Raw genomic sequence first — 26,418 nt, 5'->3', positions numbered from 1 at the left:
GGGTGGGGAAAGGATAAAACAAGATGAAGTGTGGAGAAAGGAGGATGAAGATGGGGTGGGGAAAGGATAGAACAAGATGAAGTGTGTAGAAAGGAAAGATGAAGAGAAGGTGGTGTAGGGAAAGGATAAGACAAGATGCAGTTTAGAAAAGAAAGATGATGATGGAGGAAAAAACAAGTGTAAAGAAAGGAACCTTAAATATGGAGCAGGTAAAGAAAAGAAAAATTGTAGAGAAAGGAAAGATGAAGAGAAGATGGAGAAGGAAAAGGAAAGTACAAGTGTAAAAGTTGAAATGTAAAGAAAGGACAGTAAAATATGGAGTAGGGAAAGGATAAAACAAGTGGAAGTGTGGGAGGGAGGATGAAGAGGGATTTGGGAAAGGTGATAGGAGTAGAGAAAGGAAAGATGACGATGGACAAGGGAAAGGAAAGAACAAGTGTAGAGAAAGGAGATTATCAAGATGGAGTCAAGGGCAAGGAAAGAATAAAAATACGGTGGAAGGGGAGTGCGTATAGAGAGAAAAAGAAACAGAAGCGACCAAGATAGAAGATAGATCGAATTATGGAATATGAAATTTCGACTAGACGACCTCCCTGTATGGTTGAATGGATGGTTGGAGAGCAGGTAGAGAACAGCTGATCTATGGTTTAAGACCAAATCTACCATCGGATACTAGTACTCCGGTCTCCGGGTTCTCACACAGTAGGAGATTACTAGTGTAGAGAGACAGGAAGAGAGGGAGGGTGTTAGAATAAGCATATACATAACTTATCCAGTCAAGAGTTTATGCCAGAAAACTAAACGATAAATAGGATAAATAATAGAATTACATTATTATAATTTCAGAAAGAAATGAAACAGGTTTTCAGATAAAAACGTCGATTTTTTGGCACTGCCACTAAAATAAATTATGTCGAAGAAAATCCATAAGATAAATTGTGAAAATATAAAAAACTGTACTGAAACCATTCAACAATCACTAAGATCAATTTTCCACATGGAAACCATAAACCTATACTTCCCATCTAAACCTAGAGTTTCCCTGGAGACAAGTGAGTTGGTAGAATCCTGATCCTGCGAGTACCATGAGGATCCTACAGGATCCTACAGGATGGATTGGAGTATAGTTCCAAACCTGGGACAAATCCTAGAGGATCTTCGTCTTGAGGTTGTAGCGTACACTCATAAGGTATTTAATGTTAATCTTTTTCGCCAGAGAGACGTTTCACAAAGAACACTTTTATAGAAATTAAATCAACGTGGATTTATCTCCATTTTCTTCCTATTGAATTCCCTATTCCAAAAACGACATTCAATAATGTTGCAAATTCGAAATTTAGTTTTAAACCAAATGTTCTTCATGGCAACTATCTCTATTTTTTTCTTTTTTTTCAGGATTTTCTGCCAACTGAAAATATTCTTACTGAGATTTTTAAAAAGGTATAAATAAATTTTCTGTAAAAAATATAAATAATAACTTATTTCTTCTTTATTTCAGTGTTGCAGTTCTCTAGGTTTAGTAAAGAGATTGAATCCATTTCTTCAACTTATCATTGGAGCAGTCGTCTTCTCTTTCTGGATTCTTCTTGCACTCAAACTCTTCCAATCCATTACAATCCCATGGTAAATATAATTCACAGACAATCTGATATTTAAATAAATTGAGTTAAATCAGCCCCCCCCCCCGTGCAAATACTTTCAGTTACGGGGACTTCATGAAGTTTAAAACATATATTAATTGAAATAACAGATGAAACTCGTTCACAATAACCCTGAGGCAGAACAGGCTCTTTCTGTCTTGTAATTCTACGCCGACGGCGCGAAACTCCTCTGGGTTTCTGCCTCAGCCTCAGGGTTATTTTGAACGAGTTTCATCCTAATCTTGAAAAGACGACATTTAGTGTCCTATCTGTTATTTTGATTAATCTATGCTTTAAAACTATTTAATCTCTAGCTCTAATACAAAAACTAGCTTCTTTATCAAAATAAACACTTGAGTCTTAAATGAATAAAAAATGAAATAGTTTTTTAAATAACTTGGTAAAATCAAGATTGTTCTCTGCTTATTGATTTTTGAACCGGATTACTTGACATCCAACTTTGTGTTGTAACAAAAAGTCACGATTAAAATATTTTCTCTCTCTCGTTTTTATCAGATTCCTCGCCTCAAACTTCAATTTTTTTCTCTATATCTATGCAACCAGATGGTGCTAACCTTAATATTTCCAACATTGACAAATGGATTGAGCAAAATTGTGATTTGTAAATATTTAATGCCTACGACATCAAATTGCTTAGATGTCAAAATTATAAAATTAGGTTTTGAGACTGGTCACCAGTTTCTTAAATGATGGCTCACTTAAACAAAAATAATGTCGGATTCACGTCAGGATTTTGGATTTGAGTTTCATGTAACCAATTAGATCTAGATAAGTTTGATACATTCTACAGTGATAGCCAGAGAACCCTGAAATAGGAAGACGACTTTATAAGTGTATTTGACGTTTTTTCAAAGAAAATAGGTTTACTAGACACTTGTTAAAACACTAATGAAGTGAAATGGGTCTGTTTACACTGCACAATTTCTGTGTCCCATGGTTATTAGACCATTTAAATTCATAACTTAAGTCTAGAAGTCGTCTTCTTATTTCAGAGTTTTCTGGTTATCACTGTATGCTAATTGGGAGATTAACCAAACTCTGGGGTTGTCAAAACTAGTCAAACTTCGAGGATTAACCCATTAGAGATTGGTCATTCTCTTCTTAATAGAGATTAAAAATAACTCCGCGTATTTAAAAGTTCCCGGCTTAGGCAAATGTTTACTTTTGTTAAGCTATGCATCTGGGGAGAGGATGGATGATAAAACCGTCCTGATCACTGGTTCAAACAGAGGGAGAGGGTTGGAGGTAGCCAGGGAGCTGGCCAGTAGAGGAGCAAGGATTATACTGGCTTGTAGGAATATGCAGAGAGGAGAGGAGGCAATGAAATTTATCAGGTTTGGTTTGGTTAGCACTAGTATTTATAGATTTTAATTTTTTTTAAATAATTGAGATATTTGGGGTTACAGTGATGGGAGGATGGTATTATTAAAACTATTTCTTGTTTACCGTAAAACCAAAAGTGTAAAACAATTGTAATTTTACCCTTTTAAAATTTTTCATGATTTAAATAAATATCCGCTACAGAAGATAATAGTATATAAAGAATAAAGTACAAAACAAATATTCTCAAACAGAAATAAAAAAATCAGAAATGTTTTTAGGAAAGTCAAAGGAAAGTATGTAGCACTTTTGTTCTGCGATTTCTTTCTGTTTTTTTAGATACATCATACAGGGTTACCCACAAATACTGAGACTTGAAAACTTAATTAACGATTTGAAGGTTGAATTCGGTCTTCTGCTTTAAGTAAATAGTTCAAGTGATCTAATGAATAATTTTCTGAAGAAAGGAACAAGTTAAAAGTTGTAAGAAACCAAAAATGTTTGAAAAAAGTCTGCAAAAAGTCTCATCCTTTGCGGTTATAATTACTATACTATACTATATAATCACTATATAATCACTATACTTTACGATATAAACACTATATAATCACTATACTATACTACATAATCACTATATAATCACTATACTATACAATATAATCAATATATAATCACATAATATACTATATGCTCACTTTACTATACTATATAATCAACTATATAATCACTATATAATCACTACACTATACTATACTATACTATACTATACTATAATATACTATACTATACTATACTATACTATATAATCAATTATATAATCACTATACTATACTACATAATCACTATATTATCACTATACTATACTAAATAATCAACTATATAATCACTATACTATACTATATGATCACTAAGAAAAAAGTATAAATTACCAAGAAGTGAAAATCATCTTATTTCAGGAAAACTGCCAACACAACTAGACTCAGTCTTGCCAAAATTGATTTCTCTGATATGATGAGTATTCGAAATCTTGCTCATCAAGTCCTGTCAAACGAAACCAGACTTGACGTTCTCATTTGTAATGGGAGCGTATCCTTAGACAGGTATATACACTATATCCTTAGACAGGTATAGACACTATACAGATTATCCTAGTTTATATTCTAGTGGTAAAAATGATGCAAAATTTAAAGTAAGGTTAGGATTAGGAAAATGAGAAGACAAGAAGTTTCTAATGAGGACAAAGTTTGAGGATGAGTATCTGATAAGTTGAGTAGAAGGATGAAAGAATGAAAAAGTCAAGAGTAAGGATTAAAAGTTAGAAGTAAAACCGGAGAAAAGCTGAAAGATTCTGAAAGGGAGTGTTCAGAATAAAGAATGAAATGGTTAACCAGTTTTGGGTTCCTGGATATATGGTATTTTGCAGTAAAGATTCAGAATTTTCAAATAATCTCGAACGAGCACTTTTATTTTTATAATCAAAAAATGTTGAATTGAATTAAACTTTTATTACGGTTAAAATAACATATTTAACTTTTTTAAAAAAGAACATTTTTACCGCATTTATAGTAGAAGTTATTATATGGCGGATGAAAGAAGACTTTCTTCGTTTAAAGTTTGAAACTGCTCTCAGCAAAAAACTTTTTTTTACAATTTATTAATACTTAAACATCAGATAAAAATAGATTATTAACATCGATTTCGAACTGAATTCAAGTTTAGCAATTTTCACTTCCTTTAATTTAAAATAAATTCATATTTTAGGTTGTACAGAACAGAAACAGGAGTAGAAGTTCACCTTGCAACAAACTATCTTGGTTTCTTTCTTCTCTCAAACCTTCTTCTTTCTCTTCTTTCTTCCTCAGGTAATTCGTTCTTCCTCTCTTCCTAAAGTATTCTTATGTTTTCCTTTGCCCGTTCTTGTTTCCTTTTCCTCTTTGCTTCTCAATTATCAATTGGCTTCTCTTTTCATTCAAATGAGTTTTCCACATTTTATTTTCTCTCTCTTTTCTTTTTCAGACTAATGTTTAAACTTCAACCTTTTCTCTTTTATAGACGGACGAATTTTACTGCCAGCCGGTCAGGACCTATGGTCTGCGGACCTGGAGATAGATAATCTAAACTCAGAACTCAGATTTAACAAGAAGACTGTGTTTGCAAACTCCCAGCTAGCCAACCTATTGTTTACTCGTCAGCTGGCGGTGAGATGTGCTGCTGCTAAGATACCTGTTGCTGTGAATTGTTATGATATTGGTAAACAAAGAACTAGTTTCAACTGGTTCAGTGCCACACGAGAACATAATGCTGTGGAGAACATGGTTCACCTTGCAGTATCTAAGGATGGGAAGGAAACTTCGGGAAATTATTTTACCGGGTGTAAGATAGCCAAGGTGTCGGAGAGAGCCAGTGATTCCGCGTTAGCGGAGAAACTATGGAATTTCAGTACGTTCTTCACAAATCTACAAGAGGAAGAAAGCATATTCTAAACCATGTCTTATTATCATGTTTATTGTACAAGAGTAAACACATTTCCTAATGTTTTCTAAGAAGGAAAATTCGGACGTAAAAACGACAATGTCTTCCGTATTATAAATCCGATAAAGGCAAACACAACCGATGAAATCCTTTGAATAAAGGGTACTGTTGTTAATCGGGTAAGTAACTCTTAAAATTTAGTTTCCTTGTAAATAGGTCTTTTTAAGCTAGTTTGGCAGAAAAAAATCTGGGATATGAACTTTATAAATCCTTTATAAATAATCCTTGCCTTCTCATAATTTATAAGATTTTATTCAATATCAAATTAAATATTCTCTCATCTGGCGTCTGACAAAAAATCTTAAATTTACACAAGAAATCATTTTGGAATCTTGAAGGATGGTTGAATTATTTAAATATCAATTCAAGGATCAATAATGGAGAAGATTTAATGGTAACTTGGTCAATTGTTTTATTTAAATAGAATTATCTGCTCCCTGAATACTTTCTTGGCTTTCCTTTCAATAAAACCTCGTCCTCTCTCTCTCTCTCTCTCTCTCTCTCTCTCTCTCTCTCTTTTTCTCCGTCTATCTATCTATCTGTGTACGAGGAGCCTGCTGAGAATATTGATTGCGAAGAATAAACTCAGTCTGACTCAAACACAATGCTTTTTAGTCATATTATCACTCTAGTCTGCATATATTGTACAATTGACCTTGTACATAAACACAACAAATAATTATCAAAATTAAATTTAATTTAGTATGTTAAGTTTCTACCTGGACTCATGGAACACTGCACAATTTAAATCATTTTAACAACCACAGATCGTTGTTCAGATTTACCAAAATTATGTAAAACCATATGTACAGACCTTACCATTGATTAGTACCTGTATTGTGTACTTGTATTAAGTTTATTATGAAACCATATGTACAGAAACAAATTTTCAGAAAGAATGCGGAGTATATCAGAACTTGAGAAAACTAAAACAGAACTTTCCTTAGCTTTAGTAGAACTAGATAAACTTGGTTAGTTTCATCCTCCATCATTCATCATTCATCCTTCAATATTCATCCTTTATCATTCATCATTCATCATTCATCCTTCAATATTCATCCTTCAATATTCATCCTTCATTCTTCATCTTTCATTCTTCAACATTCCACTTTCATTCTTCATCCTTCAATATTCATTCTTCAACATTCATTCTTTATCATTCATTCATCAACATTTACTTTCATTCTTCGTCATTCATCCTTCAATATTCATTCTTCATCATTCATTCTTTATCATTCATTCATCAACATTTACTTTCAATCTTCATCATTCATCCTTCAATATTCACCCTTCATCATTCATTCTTCATCTTTTTTTCTTCAACATTCCAATTTCATTCTGCATCATTCATCCTTCAATATTCATCCTTCATCATTCATTCTTCATATTTCATTCTTCAGCCTTTTACATTCATTCATCAATATTCATCCTTCACATTCTTCAGAATTTATCAATCACCCTTCATCATTAATTCTTCATTATTTATTATTCATTATTCATTCGTTAATATTCATCCTTCACATTCTAAAGCATTTATCATCTTTCATCCTTCATCTTTCATCTTTCATCCTTCATTATTTATTAATCATTCTTTAATATTCATCTTTACATTCTTTATCATTCCTCATTCGTCCTTCAACTTTCCTCATTTATCCTTCAACATTTCTCAATCTTTAAGCATTCATCATTCTTTCTTCAATTTTCATCCTTCATATTTTTATCATTCCTCATTCATCTTTCAGCATTCCTCATTTATCCTTCACCATTCCTCATTCATTCTTCAATATTCTTCCTTTACATTCTTTAAGGATTCATCATTCATCATTCATCCTTCATAATTCATTCTTCAATATTCATCCGCCACATTCTTTATCATTCATCATTTATCCTTTAACATTCCTCATTCATCCTTCAATATTACATTCTTCATCCTTAATTCTTCATTCTTCATCCTTTATTCTTCATCCTTTATTCTTCATCCTTCATTCTTCATCCTTTATTCTTCATCCTTTATCCTTCATCCTTTATCCTTCATTCTTCATTCTTCATTCTTCATCATTCATTCTTCATCCTACATCCTTCATCCTTCATTCTTCATCCTTCTCCCTTCATTCTTCATTCTTCATCATTCATTCTTCATCTTTCTTTCTTCATCCTTCATTCTTCATCATTAATTTATTATTCTTTATACTTCATTCTTCATTCTTCATTCTTCATTCTTTATCCTTCATTCTTTATCCTTCGTTCGTCATCCTTCATTCTCCATCCTTTATCCTTTACCCTTCATTCTTAAATCTTCATACTTCAATCTTCATTCTTCATCCTTCATTTTTATCCTTCATTCTTCATCTTTCATTCTTCATACTTAATTCTTTATTCTTTATCCTTTATCCTTTATTCTTCATTCTTCATTTCTAATCCTTCAATATTTATCCTTTATTCTTCATCCATCATGTTGTATTCTTCAGTAGATTTCATCCTTTTCATCATTTAGCATTTATTTCCCGAGATTATTAGAAACCCTATACTAGGTTCTTTAATGTTACTAATTCTCTCTTTAGAGCGGTTAAGTTTGACAGAGAAAGATGAGAAGGATCCGAAAGTTTTCGATGAGAGAGACTTCGGACTTGTTAAATCTAACTCAGACCTTGTTGCCAGGTTGTTTTATTATTTTAATCTAAAAGAACATAATTATTGCTATCAATTTGTTTTAAAAGTGTTATTTTTTTCAAATTATTCTTCTCAGTGTTGTCTACTTGTATTGAAATGTAAACCCTGATTTGGATTTAGGAATGCAGAGCTTGAAGCTGAGAACTGTAAGATCAGGAAAGAGAGAGAAAAAACAAACCAGGATCTAAAACAGCTCCAAACCCTCAGTTCAAAACTACAGGTGAGTTATTTTAACCATAGTACAACCTCTAAAACGTTGAATGAAAATAATCATGCTGTAGGATGAAAGTACTCATCCAATTCTTACGAAATATATATAATATATATACGTATGTTTTTATTTAATATTTATTCTAAAAATCGTCAACATGTGTTAAGGTGGACATTGAACACATTAATTCGGAGAAAAGTCTGTTGGCTCAAATTGTGAAAAACACACAAGGTATTGATAAATTATTTAAAATCTCAAAATTGATCAGAGTTGAAATTAAAGATTTGATATTGTAGGAGAAAATGAGGTTATCAGTAAGGTTATGGAGAAGATATCCCAGGACTACGAAGAACTTAAAAAAGCTTTTGACAGCCAGAAATGTCCGAAGGATGATAAGATCTTAGCTCTGAGAAAAACAGCTCGAGCTCTGGAGACTGAGAATGAGTTGTTGCACGAGGAGAAGATGATGATAGGGAAGGAGAATGATAGAATAAGACGAGGACTAGAGACAAGGTTGGCGGAGCTAGAGAAACAGGAACAAAATCATCAAGCTCAGGTTCAGAAATACGTCCAGGAACAACAGGATCTCAAATCCAAATTGGATAAATCAGAACAGGAGAAACTGACTCTTTCAGTACGTTTTACCTCCCTGGAGAAAGAGTTGGAGAACTGTAAAACACAGCTCAATAAGGTCCAGTTAGGTGAGGTTATGAACATATTACATTTTGTTTATTTCTCATTTTATTTTATTTTTTTTATAAATCTAAACCCTCCATTCATAAACCTGGTATGTAGAAAAAGAGGAAGTAATCGAGGAGAAAGCACTGCTCGGGGAAACTCTTATAGCTTTAAAAGATTGCAAACGTGTTGTGGAGCTTAAGTTTCAGAATTCTTTAACGGAAAAATCTAAACTGGAAAACAGGATTGAATCTCTCACCCAGCAATCCGAACTGTTACAAGTAAAGAACTGTAGTCTAGAGGAGCGATTAGAAACCCTTGAATCTGAAAAGGAAGAGCAAACCTCAATCCTCGCAGAAATACAAATCAGTCTTGAACAAAAAACAAGTTTTTATCAATCACAAATTCAACAAATGCAAATAGAACTCAGTCATCGGTTGGACGAAGTGAATCTTATCCGAGTTGAGGATGTGGAGAAAGTTAGAGACGAATACGCCCTGCTCTTCAATGAAAAAGCTTCTGAACTGATGCTAGTAAGAGAAGAACTGGAAGGTTTGCAGGAGGCTCTGAGATCCTCAGAAATGAAGATCAGTGATCTAGAGTATAGAGAGATAGAATTGAACGAAACTATCACCAAGCTGAAAATGTCTCCGGAGCATCTTATTTCGGCACAGATAGAAGAGAAGCTGGAGAACTATGCAACCAACAGCCAGCTTCTACAATTTAAATTTAAAGAAATACATAAAGAGTTCAGACAAACTAAAATTAAGGATAGAGAAAACTTGCATAAGTTAACCAATCAAATCTGTGATATGCAATTACGATTAAACGGGAAGGATAATGATATTATTGCTCTTCAAGAAGAAGTTTTAAACAATAACGTTCTTCTCAATCATAACGCGTTGATCACACCAGATATCTTACATCCAAGCCTACAGAAAACAGAGATTGCAAATCAAGAACTAGAAAAGACAAGGATTCTTAATCAAGTATTGGAGAAACCTAAAACCATTGATAAAGTTATTGATCTAGTCAGAGATACTCCTGACGATGAATCAAGTAAGATTCAAACTCTTAATGTGAAATTGAAGACTGAAAAGATAGACTTAGAGATTAATAAACCTGGAATACAGAAAACAGAAATTCTTTATCGAGATTTAGAAAAATCAGAAATTTATAATCCAGAGAAATTTAAAACATTAACGAAAATAGAAACTGCTCCTTCTGTATTAGATGAGAAAGATCTGGTTCAGAACAAAATGGAAAATTTAGAAATTAAATCCTGCCAACCTACTCAACCTACACAACCTAGTCAGCAGAATAGGAGTAAGCGGAGAAGAAAGAAGAAACATTAAAATCCAGTTTAGATTTTTCGGTTTTTAATTATGCATTATTGTATCACCTTTTTATTTTTTGCTCACATCAAAACTGTGTTTAAAAGAATCAACAAAGATTTTGGATATTTTTTCATTTTCTCCCTTTAACACTCCTTATTATGAAATAAATGTATAAAATGATAATAATAATTGCAACCTGCTGTAAAATAAAAACAGAGATAGTTTTGATACAACATCAGGAGAAAAAAACTTTAACAGGTTTTTATAGATATTTGATTGCAAAAGTTTGGAAGTTACACATCAAATATACGCTAAAGATAGAAAAAAATTATATTTAACAAAATTTAATACTTTTCCTCACAAAACTAGCATGAAAATTAGCTATAGAGAGACAGTTCTGAGGATGGTTTAGTATCTCCTCTAGGGGATATCAGCAACAGGGACTACTTGACTCCGGGTCTGATTGTAAACATAGATTTTCTTGTTAAAGAATAGTTTATCTTCCTGCAGAGCCCATTTAGTCCTGAATTTAAAAAAAGTTTTATATATTTGTTTATATTTACGCTTCCATTGGGGAAAAAACATACATTTTTTTCTTGTTAATTTAAATCAAAAAAAGAAATGAGTCTTTGCTACCAACTCTGATTTTCTAATTCCTGTATCTTTGCAAACCAATGTAATCGATCCTAGATATTTCAAACTCTGAATTCTCTTAGATCAAACAAACAAAGTTTAAAATATCTAAGATTTTTACGCCATCAGGTTGCAAAGATATAGAAATTAGAAAATTTGAGATTGTGGTAAAGAATTAGTTCCTTTATTTTAGATTTCATGGTTTAGATAAACTAGAATAATTCCTACTAACCTAGTTTTGGAAGAACTTTTAGTTGCAAACTCAACCAACCGTCTACGGTTCTCTTTAACCCTGTCCGTGAAGTCATCCTGAACCCTTATCCGGGTTCTCTTTGCTCTGCTAGAGGATAAAACAAGGTTTCTATCCCGTATAGATGAAAACTTGACCCGGATAGGAGGTGGAGCTCGTCCTTTAGAATCTTCTAGTCGATATGCTTCCTCAATTTTAATGTTCTAAAATTAACGAAAATCAACTAACCTTGACTTTATAGAATCTATTTTAATCTTTGGTGGGAAAAATGTGAAATGATTTGTGAATGGGAGTAAAACCATTTAGAGTTAGAACTAGCTCGGTAATGTTTATATTCTGAACCAAGTTTTCTGCAAAGAGTATTCGATATAAAAGAATCCTCCACGTATCTCATAAAAATAAACCATATTTCAAAATCATTATCAATCTCCTCTGCCTGGAGTTTTTTTCTACAAAAGTCAATAGGTCAAAGGGTTCATGAGTTATATATATATACTTCTTTTAGATTTCTGATTTATATACCTGAAGTTTGAGTCCAGCTTTTAAGAAATTTGAAACCATTCCGATTAGTTGACCTTGGCGTTCTAGAGCTCCAGCCTTCTTGAAACCTTTCATGAGAAGAAAATATTTTCTCCGTTCTTGTTCACTTTTCTCCTGCTCGGCTTGAACCTTGTTCAGCCTCTCCACCACGTCCTTGAACCCGGAGATAAGGTTTGTATTAGCTGTCTCCGCGTCCTGTAATCTAGTTCTCCAGGATTCTAGTGCTTGGTTCTGCTTCTCTACTGTAACAACTAGATAGGACAAAGGTTTGACAAACTCTAGACTTTAAGCCAAACAAATTCATAATAATTTAGATTAATAAACACAGGAGATGGTTTTCTGCCGAGTGAAAAATAATGTTATTGAGAGGCACAGACAATCGCACAAGCAAAACACTGATTGGCACTGGCAACGCAAAACATATCCAGTATTCTTAAACTAGATAAATCTTTAAGAAGAAAAATAGTTAATAATAACTTCAATAGTTTTTATTGTATCATGGCATTAAGTTGTATACAATGTAATCTTCAGGATATCTACATTTTACTAAAAGAGACTACTAAAACTAAATACTACCTAATTCATTAAACTTAGATGAGAACTGTTCCCTGGGAACACAATCTAGATCTATAATCCCGGAAACCTTCCCCGACAATAGTTCTGCAGTGTATGCTCTATATTTATGGTTAATATATATAACGAATTTATTTATATTTAAATAAGATTATATGTTTAAAAGATACTTAATTGTAAATTGTCATTGATACTATTAGAGAGTAACTTAGTTTACGCTTAAAACCCGTGTGAGTAAAATGTTACTCTAATACCTCGTGGCGTAATTAACCGTAAAAGAGGAAAACCTATTTAGGTGAACGTGTAAAACTTAAACAAAGAGAATACGCGTTTTCCTAAATCCGTTTTTATTCTTGCGATTTCAGGATTCATACCACCAGGAACAGAGACAACTCCGGAAGCTGAACCCGGAACCATAGAATTCACATGCTCCTGATAATTAGGAATTAAGATTTTACTGCGTGTAAACATAAAGGTACTTTAGACACAATTTCATGTGACCCTACATTTATGTAGTGGCTTGTACGATTCACAAAGGTACCCTTTAAACAACGAGGTTATAGTATATTATAGAGTGATGATGTACGCTAATCCTTTACTAACTGTACAGGCCATGTACTTCACTTCCAAAGGTCAATCTGTATATTACAGTACCCGGGGGTGATTTTTAAAAATATTTAAATGGAGAATTTGTTTCCCATGTTAAAATCCACTACTCCTTTATTGTATGCAGGATTCCATTTTCACAAGACAAACTATTACAGTCTTTTACAGAGCAATATTTTATCGTTCATAAACTGTTCTGAGAAAACTGTGTAAAATTCAAAATACAGAACCTCCCCATACACTTGTACTCCGCAAGCGTACTGAATATTTGATGTTTGTACTGTATGAATATGCCATAATCTCTTAATATCCATTATCAGTAAACTATCCCAAGTGTACACTCAGGCTAATATACACTTAAATCACACTTTAAATTACGTCGATGGTTCCTGTAAACTGAAAGATGCTCTGTTTATTTACCGCGTCCTAACCTGGGTTCGTAGTTGTATAATACTTTGCTGGAGAAAGAATAATTGATTTTTCATCTTCTGAACTTCTCCAACTATAAAATCAAAAGTAAAAACGATCTCCACAAATAATATTATTAAATTGATAAATCTATTTTTTTTGAAAGAAATTTTTATGATATTAACTGTTGAACTGAATACAAACATAAAAATTATGAATTTTAGCTTTAAAAGCTGAATTCTTTTTTGATCGATGCCATTTTTATTTAGATTCCGTTCATTATACAGCAAATAAGAAACAATCCAATACGTATTTTAAAAAAATTATGATGAATCAGAGGTTTAGGATCCGTTTCGGGTGGTCTTTCCATGATACATTAAAATCATCCGATCGAAATCAAAATATTACTTGTTACCTAAAATAGTTAGTTTTTCATCGTCGGCGGATTGTTTGGAAACCTTTCGGATTTTCTGAAGAAAAAAAAGAAATAAATTTCATAAAAATATGTTTTCCCTAGTCTTTTTTGTTTACCTGTGCAGTTGCCCCGACACTGGTTTCTAGATTGTTGAGAAGAGTTGAAAGATGATAAACCTGAGCTCTATTCTCCTCAATCTTCTCCTGCTCCAACCTGTTCACATACCTCTTCAACTGCTCGATCTGGATTGCGTTTTCCTGCTTTTCTTTCTTAAAGCTGTCAATATCTCCAAAAACTGTATTTATCTCCGCTCTGAAATACAAAAGAAATATTCAAGGTTTAGGACATTGGGTTTCCAAGATATAGAGATCAGAAAATCAGAGTTTGTGGCAAAGACTCAATTCCTTATTTTGGGTTCTTTTATCTTTAAAAAACCACAATTTCCTCTTTTGAGGAAAGAGTATTGGCGAGGGTCGGACCTTCATTAGTTGAACATTAATACATGAGCTGAAAACTTTAGAATTGGATACCCTTAATACTGATCGTTTAATCTGAATATCCACTGTGGATTTCTGCTTAATCCGCTCTTTTTCCTTCATTTTGGATATTCCTACTGGATTCCAACCAATAAGAGGTCTCTCATTAAATGGCGCGCAACATTTCAAATATCCCGGCTTCTGATTGGCTGTTTGGAATTCTGCCTACGACACACTGATTGGGTGAATTTTAGACATTTTCCTAGATACAAACTAAAGAATAAAATAATCTTAAGATAAATAAAAAAGAGGAGATCAAGCATTTATCTCGATAACCATAATTATAAAGTTTTCAGCTCTGGTTTTCCAAATGCAAATTAGAGAAAGCTTTATAACAAAAATAATAGGAAGGTTTAAAAATGTAATTTCTTTTCATGAAGATAACGTATTGGTATTGTGATTTAATAAACATGTTAGCAAAATTTATCATTTCTATTTATTATTTTTTATGTTCATTGCAAATCGAGACTTGCTACAAAACTATTGTTTCGTATTTCTTTTTTTGATTTCTGATTTTGAAGAATAAAATATTAACCTGAAAGTGTGCAGCGTATTGGAGCTAGATTTCATCATGTTCCTGGAAACCTGGAATTATTCATCTTTTCAACTTTGATTTTAATTTTGATTTTGTAGAAAAGTAAATCCAGAAAGTTTGAAAGAGAAACAATTTTCCTGATTGTATTCAACTCCTCCTTTACATTGTTGAAGGATAAAAGAATCTCTTCCTCTTCTCTTCCTTCTCCTCTTTCTCCTGGGGTCAGATTTTATTAATAGTAAGAATTAAGTTAACTGCGTATTGATGTGGTTAAACCACTTTACTAGTGCACCGCCGATTTAAGTTATAAAGTAATGCAGTTCAACTTAGTACTCAACTTTTCATTGAATTTGATCTCTTCAAATTCCATATTTATTAAATAATCCTCTCCCACCCTTCCCTTATTGTCATAATATTCTTTTTTTCATATTTCTCATAACTTTACAATGAATATCTCCTATTTATTTCCCGCATTCCTTCTCACTTTCGCAGTTCTATTTTATCATTTTTCTATTCCTTTCTGCACCTTATTTTCTATTCATCCATTTTAAAAATGTATAAAATTTTTAATTTTACCTTCCTTTTCAATTCCATTTTTGTGAACACCTGAAAAAAAAATCATGAAAAAGTTAGAATGGCAATTAGCATAGCACATAAAATGTTTGATCTTCTAACAGGGTTACCCACATGTAACCCGCACAGGATGGAACTTCATATATGACTGTCTGGAATGTATTTAGACTATTTTTTACATGCATAGCTCGCTGGCGGTGTAGCCTTGATTTTTGTTTTTCACCAAATTAGTTTGTTTATTTGTAAAAGCCTCATCTATATAGTTCATTAAACCTCGGATCGTCTCATTTAAAGATTTTCTGTATGTAAAATTAAGGCTATAATATCAAATATTGTAGATATTAGAGAACCAGGATATGCTTGATATTTCTTGTAAAAAAATTGAAATCTTTGAATTTCTAAACTTTCTGACAATAATTATTTAATTTTAACTTTTTGACTCGATTTTTTCATTCTAAGTCTAGATTATGCCTGAAATGTCTATTTTAAGACTAGAATATACCTGAAATATCTAGTATAAGACTAGAATATACCTAAAATGTTTATTTCAATACTAGAATGTACCTGAAATGTCTATTTTAAGACTAGAATATACCTGAAATGTCTATTTTAAGACTAGAGTGCACCTGGAATGTCTAGTTTAAGACGAGAATATACCTGAAATGTCTATTTTAAGACTAAAATACACCCGAAATGTCTAGTTTAAGACTACAATATACCTGAAATGTGTAGTTTAAAACTAAAATACACCTTACGTGTCTCGTCTAAGACTAGAGTATCCCATGAAATGTCTAGTTTAAGACGAGAATATACCTGAAATGTCTAGTTTAAGACTAGAATTTACATGAAATGTCTAGTTTAAGACTAGAACATACCTGAAATGTCTAGTTTAAGACTAGAATATACCTGAAATGTCTAGTTTAAGACTAGAATTTACCTGAAATTTCTAGTTTAAAACTAAAATATACCTGAAATGTCTAGTTTAAGAATAGAATATAACGAAATGTCTAGTTTAAGACTAGAATATACCTGAAATGTCTAGTTTAAGATTAAAATTTACCTGAAATGTCTAGTTTAAGTTTAGTTATCTCTGTTTCCACTGTGTTCTGAAAATTATGAAGCCTAAGAATATCCTTGTCATAAATGTCCTCAATATTCCTAAAATCAATAAAATTGTATTTGGATTAAAATCATCTTAAAAAGTAAGAAATATTTATAAAAAAGAATCTTGGTGATATTGGTGATCTATATACTTTGTGGTGATGTTAGTGATCAGAGGTTAATATTGGGGGGGGGATATGGGCTCAGCCCCNTACCTATATCTGATAGTATTGTTTAATCCTACCTATATCTGATAGTATTGTTTAATCCTACCTATATCTGATAGAATTGCTTTGTCGAACGAATTCTGTGTCCGTTTTACCTAAATAAGAATTATTTTTATCAATTTATCGTGATATTTTCCTTTCCTCTTATAACAGATGAAAATATGTCAAGGAACGTTGAAAGAACTTAAACTTGGAATTTAAAAACATGAAAAATTTAAAAATTATATTGCTTTAAAGGTCCGAAAATCCTGCATTTTTTCTATTTATTTCTCCTTTATAAAACAGCGAAGATAAAAGATCGGTTTATCCCCCCCCCCCTCCAGGATAGTTTAGTTTGGTACAAATGTAACATTATACCGGTAGACTGAGGTTCCCTTGGTTTTCTTTAATCATCTCTATTTCTTTCTCTATCCGTCTCCGGAAGTTTAGCATGGTTTTATGATCCTAAAATAATCATTTTTACAAACAATTTCATCTGAATTCAAGGGAATATTGAATATAATTTTTAGTAATCGCTTAACGAAAAAGTTTCAAACTAAAACAGAGTCTTTATTGTTGATCAGAAGGTGCAAATTTGGTTTATCTTTACTCCTCTATAAATTCACGAGTCACTTTCTAAAAAATCCATGATCAATTTCTGTAAACTTTTGTCAACTTTTGTCAACTTTTGTCAACTTTTGTCAACCTTTGTCAACTTCTGTCAACTTTTGTCAACTTTTGTCAACTTAAAGAAATTCTCCATCATTGATTCTTGGTCAAAGATATGCAGGCAACCGTCGTGAATCATTAATTGATCTAAAATTTTCATAATCTAGATTTACATTCAGACCCTTTCATTAGTTAAATATTCACCTTCTCAATACTCTTCCTTAGAATCCGAATCCCTTCCTTTACTCCCTCTAGACCTTCACCACCTAGATGATAATGTTTATAGGAATCGAGTTTTTGCCACAAACTCAAAATTTCTAACTCCCCTAACTTTGCAACCCAATGTTGTATAGCCATTTGATATTTCAAACTGTGAATTCTGTTAGATCAAAGTTTCAAATGTCAAGTCAAAGGTTTACACCATCAGGCTGCAAAGATATAGAAATTAGAAAATTTGAGTTTGTGGCAAACACTCAGATCCTTTGTTCTTTAAAAAATCACAATTTCTCCTTTAACAAAATCATGAGATGTTGTCTTGCCAAATTACGATTTGACTTTTAATATAGGGCCCCCCTTTAACAAAATGATCAACAAAATTAATGATTTATCCTTTAACAAAATCAAAGATTTGTCCTTTAAAAAAAATCAATGATTTAGGTTTATGAGTACTTATAAACTTTGGATTCAAAAAGCCCCCCCAAGGAGTTAAATTCTATGTTCACAAATTTTCTTGCATCTTAAACAATTTTATTATGCTGAAGTTAACCAAGAAATTTTCGATTATTTGACAAAATTATTTGACGCTTAAAATGTTACTAAACGACCCGTTCTTAAATCAAAAGTTGGTTGCCAGAGCACATTTTCTTGTCTTTATAAACGGTTAAAAACTCTAATTTCGTTTTTTAGGGTCACCCTGTATACCTGTTCCAGTGTTTGTTTGTTTGATATTATCCCTGTCTGCCTGTAGAACCTGAATACTCTGCTGTAGGTTCCCGAGCAGGTTCCTAGCATAGCAGACATAGGTTCCATAATCTCCATCCTGGAACCCTCGGATAATTAGTATACTCCGGGTACCTGCCTCTCCTACCTCAATCCGTCCTGTTATTCAATTATAGAATCATTATTTTTATTAATGGAGAGTTTCTTATAATATATGGTTAATAATCAATAATGGATAATTTATAGTTACCAGATTCTAAAATAGTTTCTCCGTTCTTGTACCAATTGACCTAAGACATGATTTTTTTTTTATTACACCTTTGGAAAATCAATATTTAAGTTGAGTTGGAGATTTACCAAACCTTAGGCTTAGCGTCTATCTTATCTTAAATTTGGTGATAATTAAACCCTAGGTTTTATGGAATTCTAAGGTTTACGTGGGTTTCAGGTTCAAATTCTAGCCTATCCGGCCTTGATTTTAAGGTTTAAAATCTGCTGAAAGTCTTTGTTAAGCTTTAACCTTAGGTTTAGGATCTCCTTTGACAGAGCAACTTATCTCCAGAACCAGACCTTTCCCAGACTGAAGAACGTTCTTGCTCAGCTCCAGGATAACAGGAGTAGATAGAACCTGGATATAGATAGAGTCGAATTGTTAATAAGCTCAGAGCTGTTTAAGATAAGAGGACGGAGAGAAGAATGGATTAGAAGACAGTAAGACAAAACAAGAATAGATCATGTCACAGATAGATAAAACAAGGATATATCATGATACGGATGAACAAAGCAAGAATAGATCGGGAACCATAAAGACAAAACAAGAATAGATCAGGAATATAAAGACATAACAAGAATAGATCAGGAAACATATAGACATATCAAGAATAGATCAGGACACAGAAAGATAAAACAAGGATAGATCAGGACACAGAAAGATAAAACAAGGATTGATCAGGACGCAGAAAGATAAAACAATGATAGATCAGGACATATATAGACAAAACAAGAATAGATCAGGACACAAATTGACAAAACAAGAAAAGATCAGAACACAGATAGATGAATCAAGGATAGATAAGGAGACAGATAGATAAAACTAGTATGAAGACTAGTATATATCAGATAGACAAAACAAGGATAGATCAGAACGCAAATAGATAAAACAAGAATAGATCAGGAGACAGATAAATAAAAGAAGGATAGATCAGAACACATATAGACAAATCAGAACACAGATAGACAAAACAAGGGTAGATCAGAACATAGATAGATAAAACAAGGATAGATCAGGACACAGATAGACAAAACAAGAATAGATCAGGACACAGATAGACAAAACAAGGATAGATAAGAGCACAAATAGATCAAACAAGAGTAGATCAGGAGACAGATAGACAAAACAAGGATAGATTAGAACACAGATAGATAAAATTAGGATAGATCAGAACACAGATGGACAAAACAAGGATAGACCAGAACAAAATAGGACAAAGCAAGGATAGATTAGAACACAGATAGACAAAACAAGGATAGATCAGGACAAATATAAACAACGCAAGGATAGATCAGGACAAAGATAGGCAAAGCAAGGATAGATCAGGACAAAGATAGGCAAAGCAAGGATAGAACACCTGCAGACATTAGGCCAAGATAGACCAGGATAAAAATAAAAAATAAACCGGAGAAGAGGAGTTATTTACCTGGAGATGGACGGATGCTGCCTTCACTACTCCGTTGGAGTCCTGAGTTGTACAGTAGTAGTATCCAGAGTCCTCTAGTGTCACGTTTTCTAACTTCAACCTGGATCCAGAAACTGAATACGATCCGTCCCTGCACAATGTGATATATCAACAGCTCATATTATTGAATCTAAGGATGATTACCTGAACCTAATATTATCCCTGCTCCAGGATAAGGTTGAAGAATTTGAACCTCCAATAACAATGCAACCGAACTCAGTTGCTCCGTGAATAGGAACCATAATAACTCCTTCAGGGGGATCGGACTTAACAATTGTAAGTCTAATATTATAACATTAAAATACGATGGTGCGACACTATTTTTTACAAACTCTGACAGAAAAAAGTGCAGATTAAATACAAGTTCAAAAGTAATGATTCCCAACAAACACGTGAATCTAGAGATAGTTTAATAATCGTCATTTTGAATGTTATATTGCATCAAGAAAAGTTGGACGTTATAGAAGCTTTACAAAATGTGGTTTACCTTGTTTTTACTTTTCAAAATTTAAGGAAATTTTAGAAATTATATTTTCACGCATATATGATTTAAATTGAATAAATTAAAATCTTAAAAAAAAAAACATTATAATTATTTAAATATGAATGTACAAAAATTTTAGTCTCACAAACATTGTTTCAAGTCAATTGCTGCAACAACAAATGACGATTTAAAACCAGGCTTTTATTAAAATAAATACTAACTTATAAAATGAAATATGTGTTCACCTTTATAGAGAATGTCTCTGTAACCTGTAATCTGTGCTGAACAGATAAACTCTGTTTCACCATTATCCTGGAGAAAATATATACAGTTGCACCCATTTTTTCCGATCTTGGAGTTTCTACAAAATCTTGAAAGTTTAAAAAAGGTATTGAGTCTTAATCCATATCTCTCTGCAACCTGATGATGTAAAGCTTTGATATTTCAAACTTAGGTTATTTGATCTAACAGAATTCATGGTTTGAAAGGTCTACGACGCGACGTTGGGCTGCAAAATTATAGGAATTAGAAAATCAGTGTTTGTGGCAAATACTAAATTTCTTTAAAATTGGTTGCCTTAAAGCTTGCTTTTATTATACTATGCAAAAAAAGATTGAAAACTGTTCGGAAACAATACCTAACTTATCTGAATCAAAAAAATTTTAATCATGCATGATATTCCCGAATTTTATTAAAATTCAACCCTGTTATAAAACAGATTAAATCAAGTATAACTATAGATAGAAACAACACTTTTAAGCTAGAAAACATTAATATTGTTTAATATCCCCATGTACATTGAGATCCAGAAAATTTTAGAATAGGAAGACGACATTAGAATAGTACTGAACTGCATTTGATGTTTTTACAACCAAACAGCTATTTTAGTGACATATAAAATCATTTATTAGTTAAAATAAGTCTATTTGCTGTGTCTACTGTTCATTGGACTTTTAAAAGTCATTATTTGACTTTAAAGGTCGACTTCTTATTCCAGAATATTTTGGTTATCACTGTGTATCTAAACCTGCATTCATATACTCCAGAATCCTCTGTAGTTGAGTTAACCAACACCAAGCTCGTATTCTTTTCTACGGTGGTAGGCGATTATATCAATATAATGAATATAATATAATATATTGATATAATCGCCTACCACCGTGGTAATTAAGAAAGATAGTTTTAATGCTCCATAAGGTCGAAACTTTTGTGTTCTAAATCTAAAAATGGCGCGTATATCTCGTATATCTCGTATATCTCGTATATCTCGTATATCTCCGGATTTAAACTTAAATCCTTCAATTTTTAAGTTTAAGGTTTGGACAGTGTGGCGATTGCCAATCAAAACGTGTCCGCCTCTTGTCCTATAGATTCCACTTTTTTCCCGGGAAGTTTAAAATGTAAAAAATGATCATAGAATATTTAAAAATTCCGAAAATTATTAAAAATCTGTTTATTTTTCCAGATAAAATGTAGATAAAAACTAACCTGAGAGTGAGAACCTTGAATCTTCAGTAAGCCTGAACTACCAAAATTTGAATAAGAGAAGTTAAAAATTAAGATTTTAAAACCTGATTATTGCTTCATTGTAAAGTAAATTTTTAAAAATATTTGACGTAAAAAAATAGTTTCTTTTCTTCAAATTATTCTCTTTTTATTCCCTGATATTACCAGTAAACAACATTTCTCCGTTCTTTAACCAAACCCTGACAAACTTATCCGCGTCCTGGGCCTGGTAGAATTATTATTTAAAGATTTTTAAATAAAAATATTTAATTTGAAAGATCGTTGATTGCCTTACACTCTATTGCACTGAATTTTGAAAGATTAAATAGTCAAAGTTTGAAATATCAAAGTTTTACACCATCAGGTTGCAACGATAAAGGGATTAGAATATTAGATTTTGTTCGATTTCTTCTAAAAAATGTCTAAAACTTTCTGGTCTAAAATCAAGTGAATCAGATTTTAAAAAATATCGTTTTTAATCTGTAAGCGTAATTTCAAGTGATCCTCCCGATTTAAAACGACATCCTTGAAAGCTTTGTCTGCTCAAGAATGAATTAGGTATCAATCTTTTTGTTTCTTTAAACTGTTTATTTTCATTTTCGGGTTCTCTGTGAAAAAGGTTTGTGCATTTCTTGTTTATAAGAAGCAATGGAGAAACTCACAGAATAAACAATTTTCGAGTTAGAAAAACTACGTTTTTATCAGATAAAGGTTTCAAGGGTACCGTTGTAAATCGGACATTGCCATCTTTGCATTGTGGGTGACTTGATAATGCGTTTACAGTAGTCCCTTTATATAGGAAGAGGTTGTCAACTTTGGGTTTTGCATTTTGCATTAAGCATTATACCTGACAAGGGAAGGAAACAGATTCTAATGGTTTAATAATAATATTCTCAGGTCTGCTTGTAATCTCGGGAATATATTCTAGTTCACTCTCATCATACCTAAACATTTATATGAACTCAACAGTACTATATCATACCATGGGAGGATTAAAATCGGTGCACCGAATGTGGAGGATCATCCTCAGGTGGTAGTATTCCTCTTGAAGGGACTGCATGTAAGCGAAGTTTCAAGTAACCCTTTATTTAAAGAGTGTCATCCCGATTTATGAAACCGGTTGGACATGTTTTGGATATTCCAGGAATAAATTTGACGCCAGAGTGTACTCTAGCGTACACAGTACGCTAGAGTAGACCCTGGATATACGGCTCTTTACAAAACATTTATTAGATAAAGGATTTAAAGGTTTAAAGGTTTAAAGGTTTAAAGGTTTTAAGGTTTTAAGGTTTAAAGGTTTAAAGGTTTAAAGGTTTAAAGGTTTAAAGGTTTAAAGGTTTAAAGGTTTAAAGGTTTAAAGGTTTAAAGGTTTAAAGGTTTAAAGGTTTAAAGGTTTAAAGGTTTAAAGGTTTTATGGTTTTAAGGTTTTAAGGTTTAAAGGTTTAAAGGTTTAAAGGTTTAAAGGTTTAAAGGTTTAAAGGTTTAAAGGTTTTAAGGTTTAAAGGTTTAAAGGTTTAAAGGTTTTAAGGTTTTAAGGTTTTAAGGTTTTAAGGTTTTAAGGTTTTGAATCCTGATTCGTGGATGTCCCTCTTTAAATGGAAAATAGCTTGTAATTAAAGTCCCTTTCAGCAGTTATTTTTAAACCTTGGCAACTCCGTGTACACCAACTAGTTTGTTATAAAACTTTTTTTATTTAAAAATAGAGATCTTACTTCGGACCATCTTCATACTGTTGATAGTACTCAGCTGAACCCTGGTTCTCATCAGACATGGAGTAATCATACTCATAATAACCTAATCCACTCCCGTCATCATCATTTTCTTCCCTCTCATCCCTCATATCTTCATACGAAGTCTCATCTTCGTGTTCATCCTTATCCTTGTTGCTGGTTTCTTCATCATTTGGGTCAGTTTCATCATAATCATAATCTTCCACATTCTCTCCTTCATCAAAATATATTCATGAAAGGGACTATTGGCGTAATTTCTAGTGACCCTCCCCTTACAGAATAATAAGCCCGATTCACAAAGGAACCCTTGAATCGTAAGTTTTTAAAAATTTGATGGGAATATTGAAAAATTTCAATTGTGGTTTCTGTATAAATGTGACTCTTATGAAAGAATTCGTCTCTTTTCCAAGATAAAACATCTTCGATATCTTCCTCATAGCTGCTCGAAGTTGCCTAGCCCCTATTCAAGAACACGTCTACCCTAGGTCTTAATAACATGAACGTTGTCGTTCTTAACTCTACAATTTTGTAACATTAGAATTTTTGTCATTTGGTATTTGAACATCAGACGTATTGTCATTCAATCTCTTCACAATTACCTGATTCCATCTAAGAGATTAAACTCTAGAAATTATTTTTTTTATTAAACAAACCTTTACAATTCAAAATTAATAGGATTGTAGAGAAGAGGAGTAAGCTCCGAACCATCCTAACATCCTTCATTCAAACTACGTTGAGAATATGAACTTTCAGTACTCAGCTCAGGGCTGAAGAATATGGTACTTGGATTAAAGTAATATTAAAGGATTAAAGAATCGAAGTTGCAAGAAAGATTAGTAGAGGATTATAGTGCTAATGATCTCGGTAAAGCTAGTAAAGGATTATAACACTGGAGTAAGATTGATCTCAGTAAAGCTAGTAAAGGATTATAAAACTGGAGTAAGATTGATCTCAGTAAAGCTAGTAAAGGATTAAAACACTGGAGTAGGATTGATCTCTGTAAAGCTAGTAAAGAATTATAACACTGGAGTAGGATTGATCTCTGTAAAGCTAGTGAAGGAATATAACACTGGAGTAAGATTGATCTCAGTGAAGCTAGTAAAGGATTATAACACTGGAGTAGGATTGATCTCAGTAAAGCTAGTAAAGGATTATAACACTGGAGTAAGATTGATCTCAGTAAAGCTAGTAAAGAATTATAACACTGGAGTAGGATTGATCTCTGTAAAGCTAGTAAAGAATTATAACACTGGAGTAGGATTGATCTCAGTAAAGCTAGTAAAGGATTATAACACTGGAGTAAGATTGATCTCAGTGAAGCTAGTAAAGGATTAAAACACTGGAGTAAGATTGATCTCAGTAAAGCTAGTAAAGGAATAGAGTAGTATTGAAGAATAAATGTAGGTAAAGTTAGTATATAAAGGGATAGAGTGCTATAAATGAATTAAACTAGTTAAAGCTAGAAATGGATTAAAGTATACTCATGAAGGATTAATCAAGCTAAAGTTCGGAAAGGATTAAAGAAGTAATGAAGGATTAATCTAGGTAAAGTTAGAAAAGGATTAAAGTATACTATTAAAGAATTACTTCAGGTAAAGTAAGAAAAGAATTAAAGTACTATGAAAAATAATTAATGTAGGTAAGGTTATATAGAAGATTAAAGTACAATCGAAGAAATAATCTAGGATTAAAGGAATAATCTAGGATTAAAGGAATAATCTAGGATTAAAGGAATAATCTAGGATTAAAGGAATAATCTAGGATTAAAGTAGGATTAAAGAAGGATTAAATTAATTAAAGTAGCATTAAAGGTTGGATCAAGAAAATGTATTTAAAGATTAAAACACTGGATTAACACAATCCAATATAAGCACCGCTATTAAAGGATAAGAGCACTGAATACTATTAAGGGATTTACTGAAGCTTGGATGGGGTGAGAATTAGAAATGTTCCAAATTATTCCAATTTGTTTGTTTGTGGAAGGAGGAGAGAAAAAGTCGGCGGAACAATCTATTTGCCTGAACCGGATATATCATCAATTATGTTATTGTTTATTAGTAACAAGCAAGAATTTTGAAAAAATGTTTTATTTTACAAATATTTGTTTTTGTTCAGGAAAAAAATTGATTGACCGAATATTTGAAGGCCTGAAACTTGCATTGCTCCGCATATGTATACTATCAGTTCCAGAACACGTTCCTAGCACTATCAGTTCCAGAACACGTTCCTAGCACTATCAGTTCCAGAACACGTTCCTAGCACTATCAGTTCCAGAACACGTTCCTAGCACTATCAGTTCGGCTTTTTTATCGTCCCGGCAAGCTCTGACTTTATATCACTATTCAAGCAATTTAACATAAATTTTTAGCTTTTTCTCTTTTTTACTTTTATGAACAACACATCTAGCCTGGATAAGCCTAGCTCTGAAAACTGACAATAGGTGACTTATTGTTTTAGAACGGAAACATATTAGGTAAAAAATACGTGTAAAATACATGTCATTTCTAAAAATTTAATAAAATAATGAAGGAAAATTTTATATCAATAAATAGTTTCCTTTTCATACATA

General features: G+C 32.3%; 4 protein-coding genes across 5 annotated transcripts; 2 read left to right on the top strand and 2 right to left on the bottom strand.

Moving 5' to 3' along the window:
* Positions 1-825: 825 nt before the first annotated feature.
* LOC111698518 (retinol dehydrogenase 12) lies at positions 826-5,483 on the top strand. Its single transcript, XM_023468874.1, has 7 exons — positions 826-1,189; positions 1,396-1,440; positions 1,499-1,623; positions 2,834-2,995; positions 3,938-4,081; positions 4,743-4,843; positions 5,034-5,483. The coding sequence occupies exons 1-7, from the start codon at positions 1,112-1,114 to the stop codon at positions 5,462-5,464; spliced, it is 1,086 nt and encodes a 361-aa protein (XP_023324642.1). The 5' UTR covers positions 826-1,111; the 3' UTR covers positions 5,465-5,483.
* An 880-nt stretch (positions 5,484-6,363) lies between these two features.
* Positions 6,364-10,621, top strand: LOC111698515 (myosin heavy chain, clone 203). The gene is made up of 6 exons (XM_023468872.1): positions 6,364-6,484; positions 8,075-8,171; positions 8,304-8,403; positions 8,562-8,625; positions 8,691-9,095; positions 9,190-10,621. Exons 1-6 carry the CDS (start codon positions 6,385-6,387, stop codon positions 10,425-10,427), a joined length of 2,004 nt encoding a protein of 667 aa, XP_023324640.1. The 5' UTR covers positions 6,364-6,384; the 3' UTR covers positions 10,428-10,621.
* A 100-nt stretch (positions 10,622-10,721) lies between these two features.
* On the bottom strand, positions 10,722-16,667 carry LOC111698517 (uncharacterized). Its single transcript, XM_023468873.1, has 12 exons — positions 16,539-16,667; positions 15,482-15,511; positions 15,043-15,121; positions 14,906-14,947; positions 13,951-14,146; positions 13,835-13,889; positions 13,443-13,513; positions 12,741-12,837; positions 12,409-12,492; positions 11,815-12,083; positions 11,275-11,495; positions 10,722-10,932 (listed from the first exon to the last, which is right to left on the bottom strand). The coding sequence occupies exons 4-12, from the start codon at positions 14,941-14,943 to the stop codon at positions 10,830-10,832; spliced, it is 1,134 nt and encodes a 377-aa protein (XP_023324641.1). The 5' UTR covers positions 14,944-14,947; positions 15,043-15,121; positions 15,482-15,511; positions 16,539-16,667; the 3' UTR covers positions 10,722-10,829.
* A 141-nt stretch (positions 16,668-16,808) lies between these two features.
* LOC111698540 (protein amalgam) lies at positions 16,809-25,331 on the bottom strand. Of its 2 annotated transcripts, XM_023468893.1 has the most exons (15): positions 24,503-25,331; positions 23,832-24,063; positions 22,967-23,063; positions 22,275-22,345; positions 22,102-22,133; positions 21,641-21,704; positions 20,859-20,925; positions 20,274-20,395; positions 20,091-20,220; positions 18,914-19,021; positions 18,644-18,683; positions 18,376-18,552; positions 17,659-17,720; positions 17,164-17,250; positions 16,809-16,901 (listed from the first exon to the last, which is right to left on the bottom strand). In XM_023468893.1, exons 1-15 carry the CDS (start codon positions 24,570-24,572, stop codon positions 16,824-16,826), a joined length of 1,437 nt encoding a protein of 478 aa, XP_023324661.1. In that variant the 5' UTR covers positions 24,573-25,331; the 3' UTR covers positions 16,809-16,823. The 2 variants fall into 2 exon arrangements, with proteins under 2 accessions (XP_023324661.1, XP_023324662.1); XM_023468894.1 differs by lacking the exons at positions 23,832-24,063; positions 24,503-25,331 and adding an exon at positions 23,127-23,269.
* Between the last annotated feature and the right edge of the window lie 1,087 nt (positions 25,332-26,418).

Source organism: Eurytemora carolleeae, unplaced genomic scaffold (assembly GCF_000591075.1).
Source record: "Eurytemora carolleeae unplaced genomic scaffold, Eaff_2.0 scaffold33, whole genome shotgun sequence".
Taxonomy (NCBI): domain Eukaryota; kingdom Metazoa; phylum Arthropoda; class Copepoda; order Calanoida; family Temoridae; genus Eurytemora; species Eurytemora carolleeae.
The sequence above is the reverse complement of the archived record's forward strand: the minus strand, read 5'-3'. Positions and strand labels throughout refer to the sequence as shown.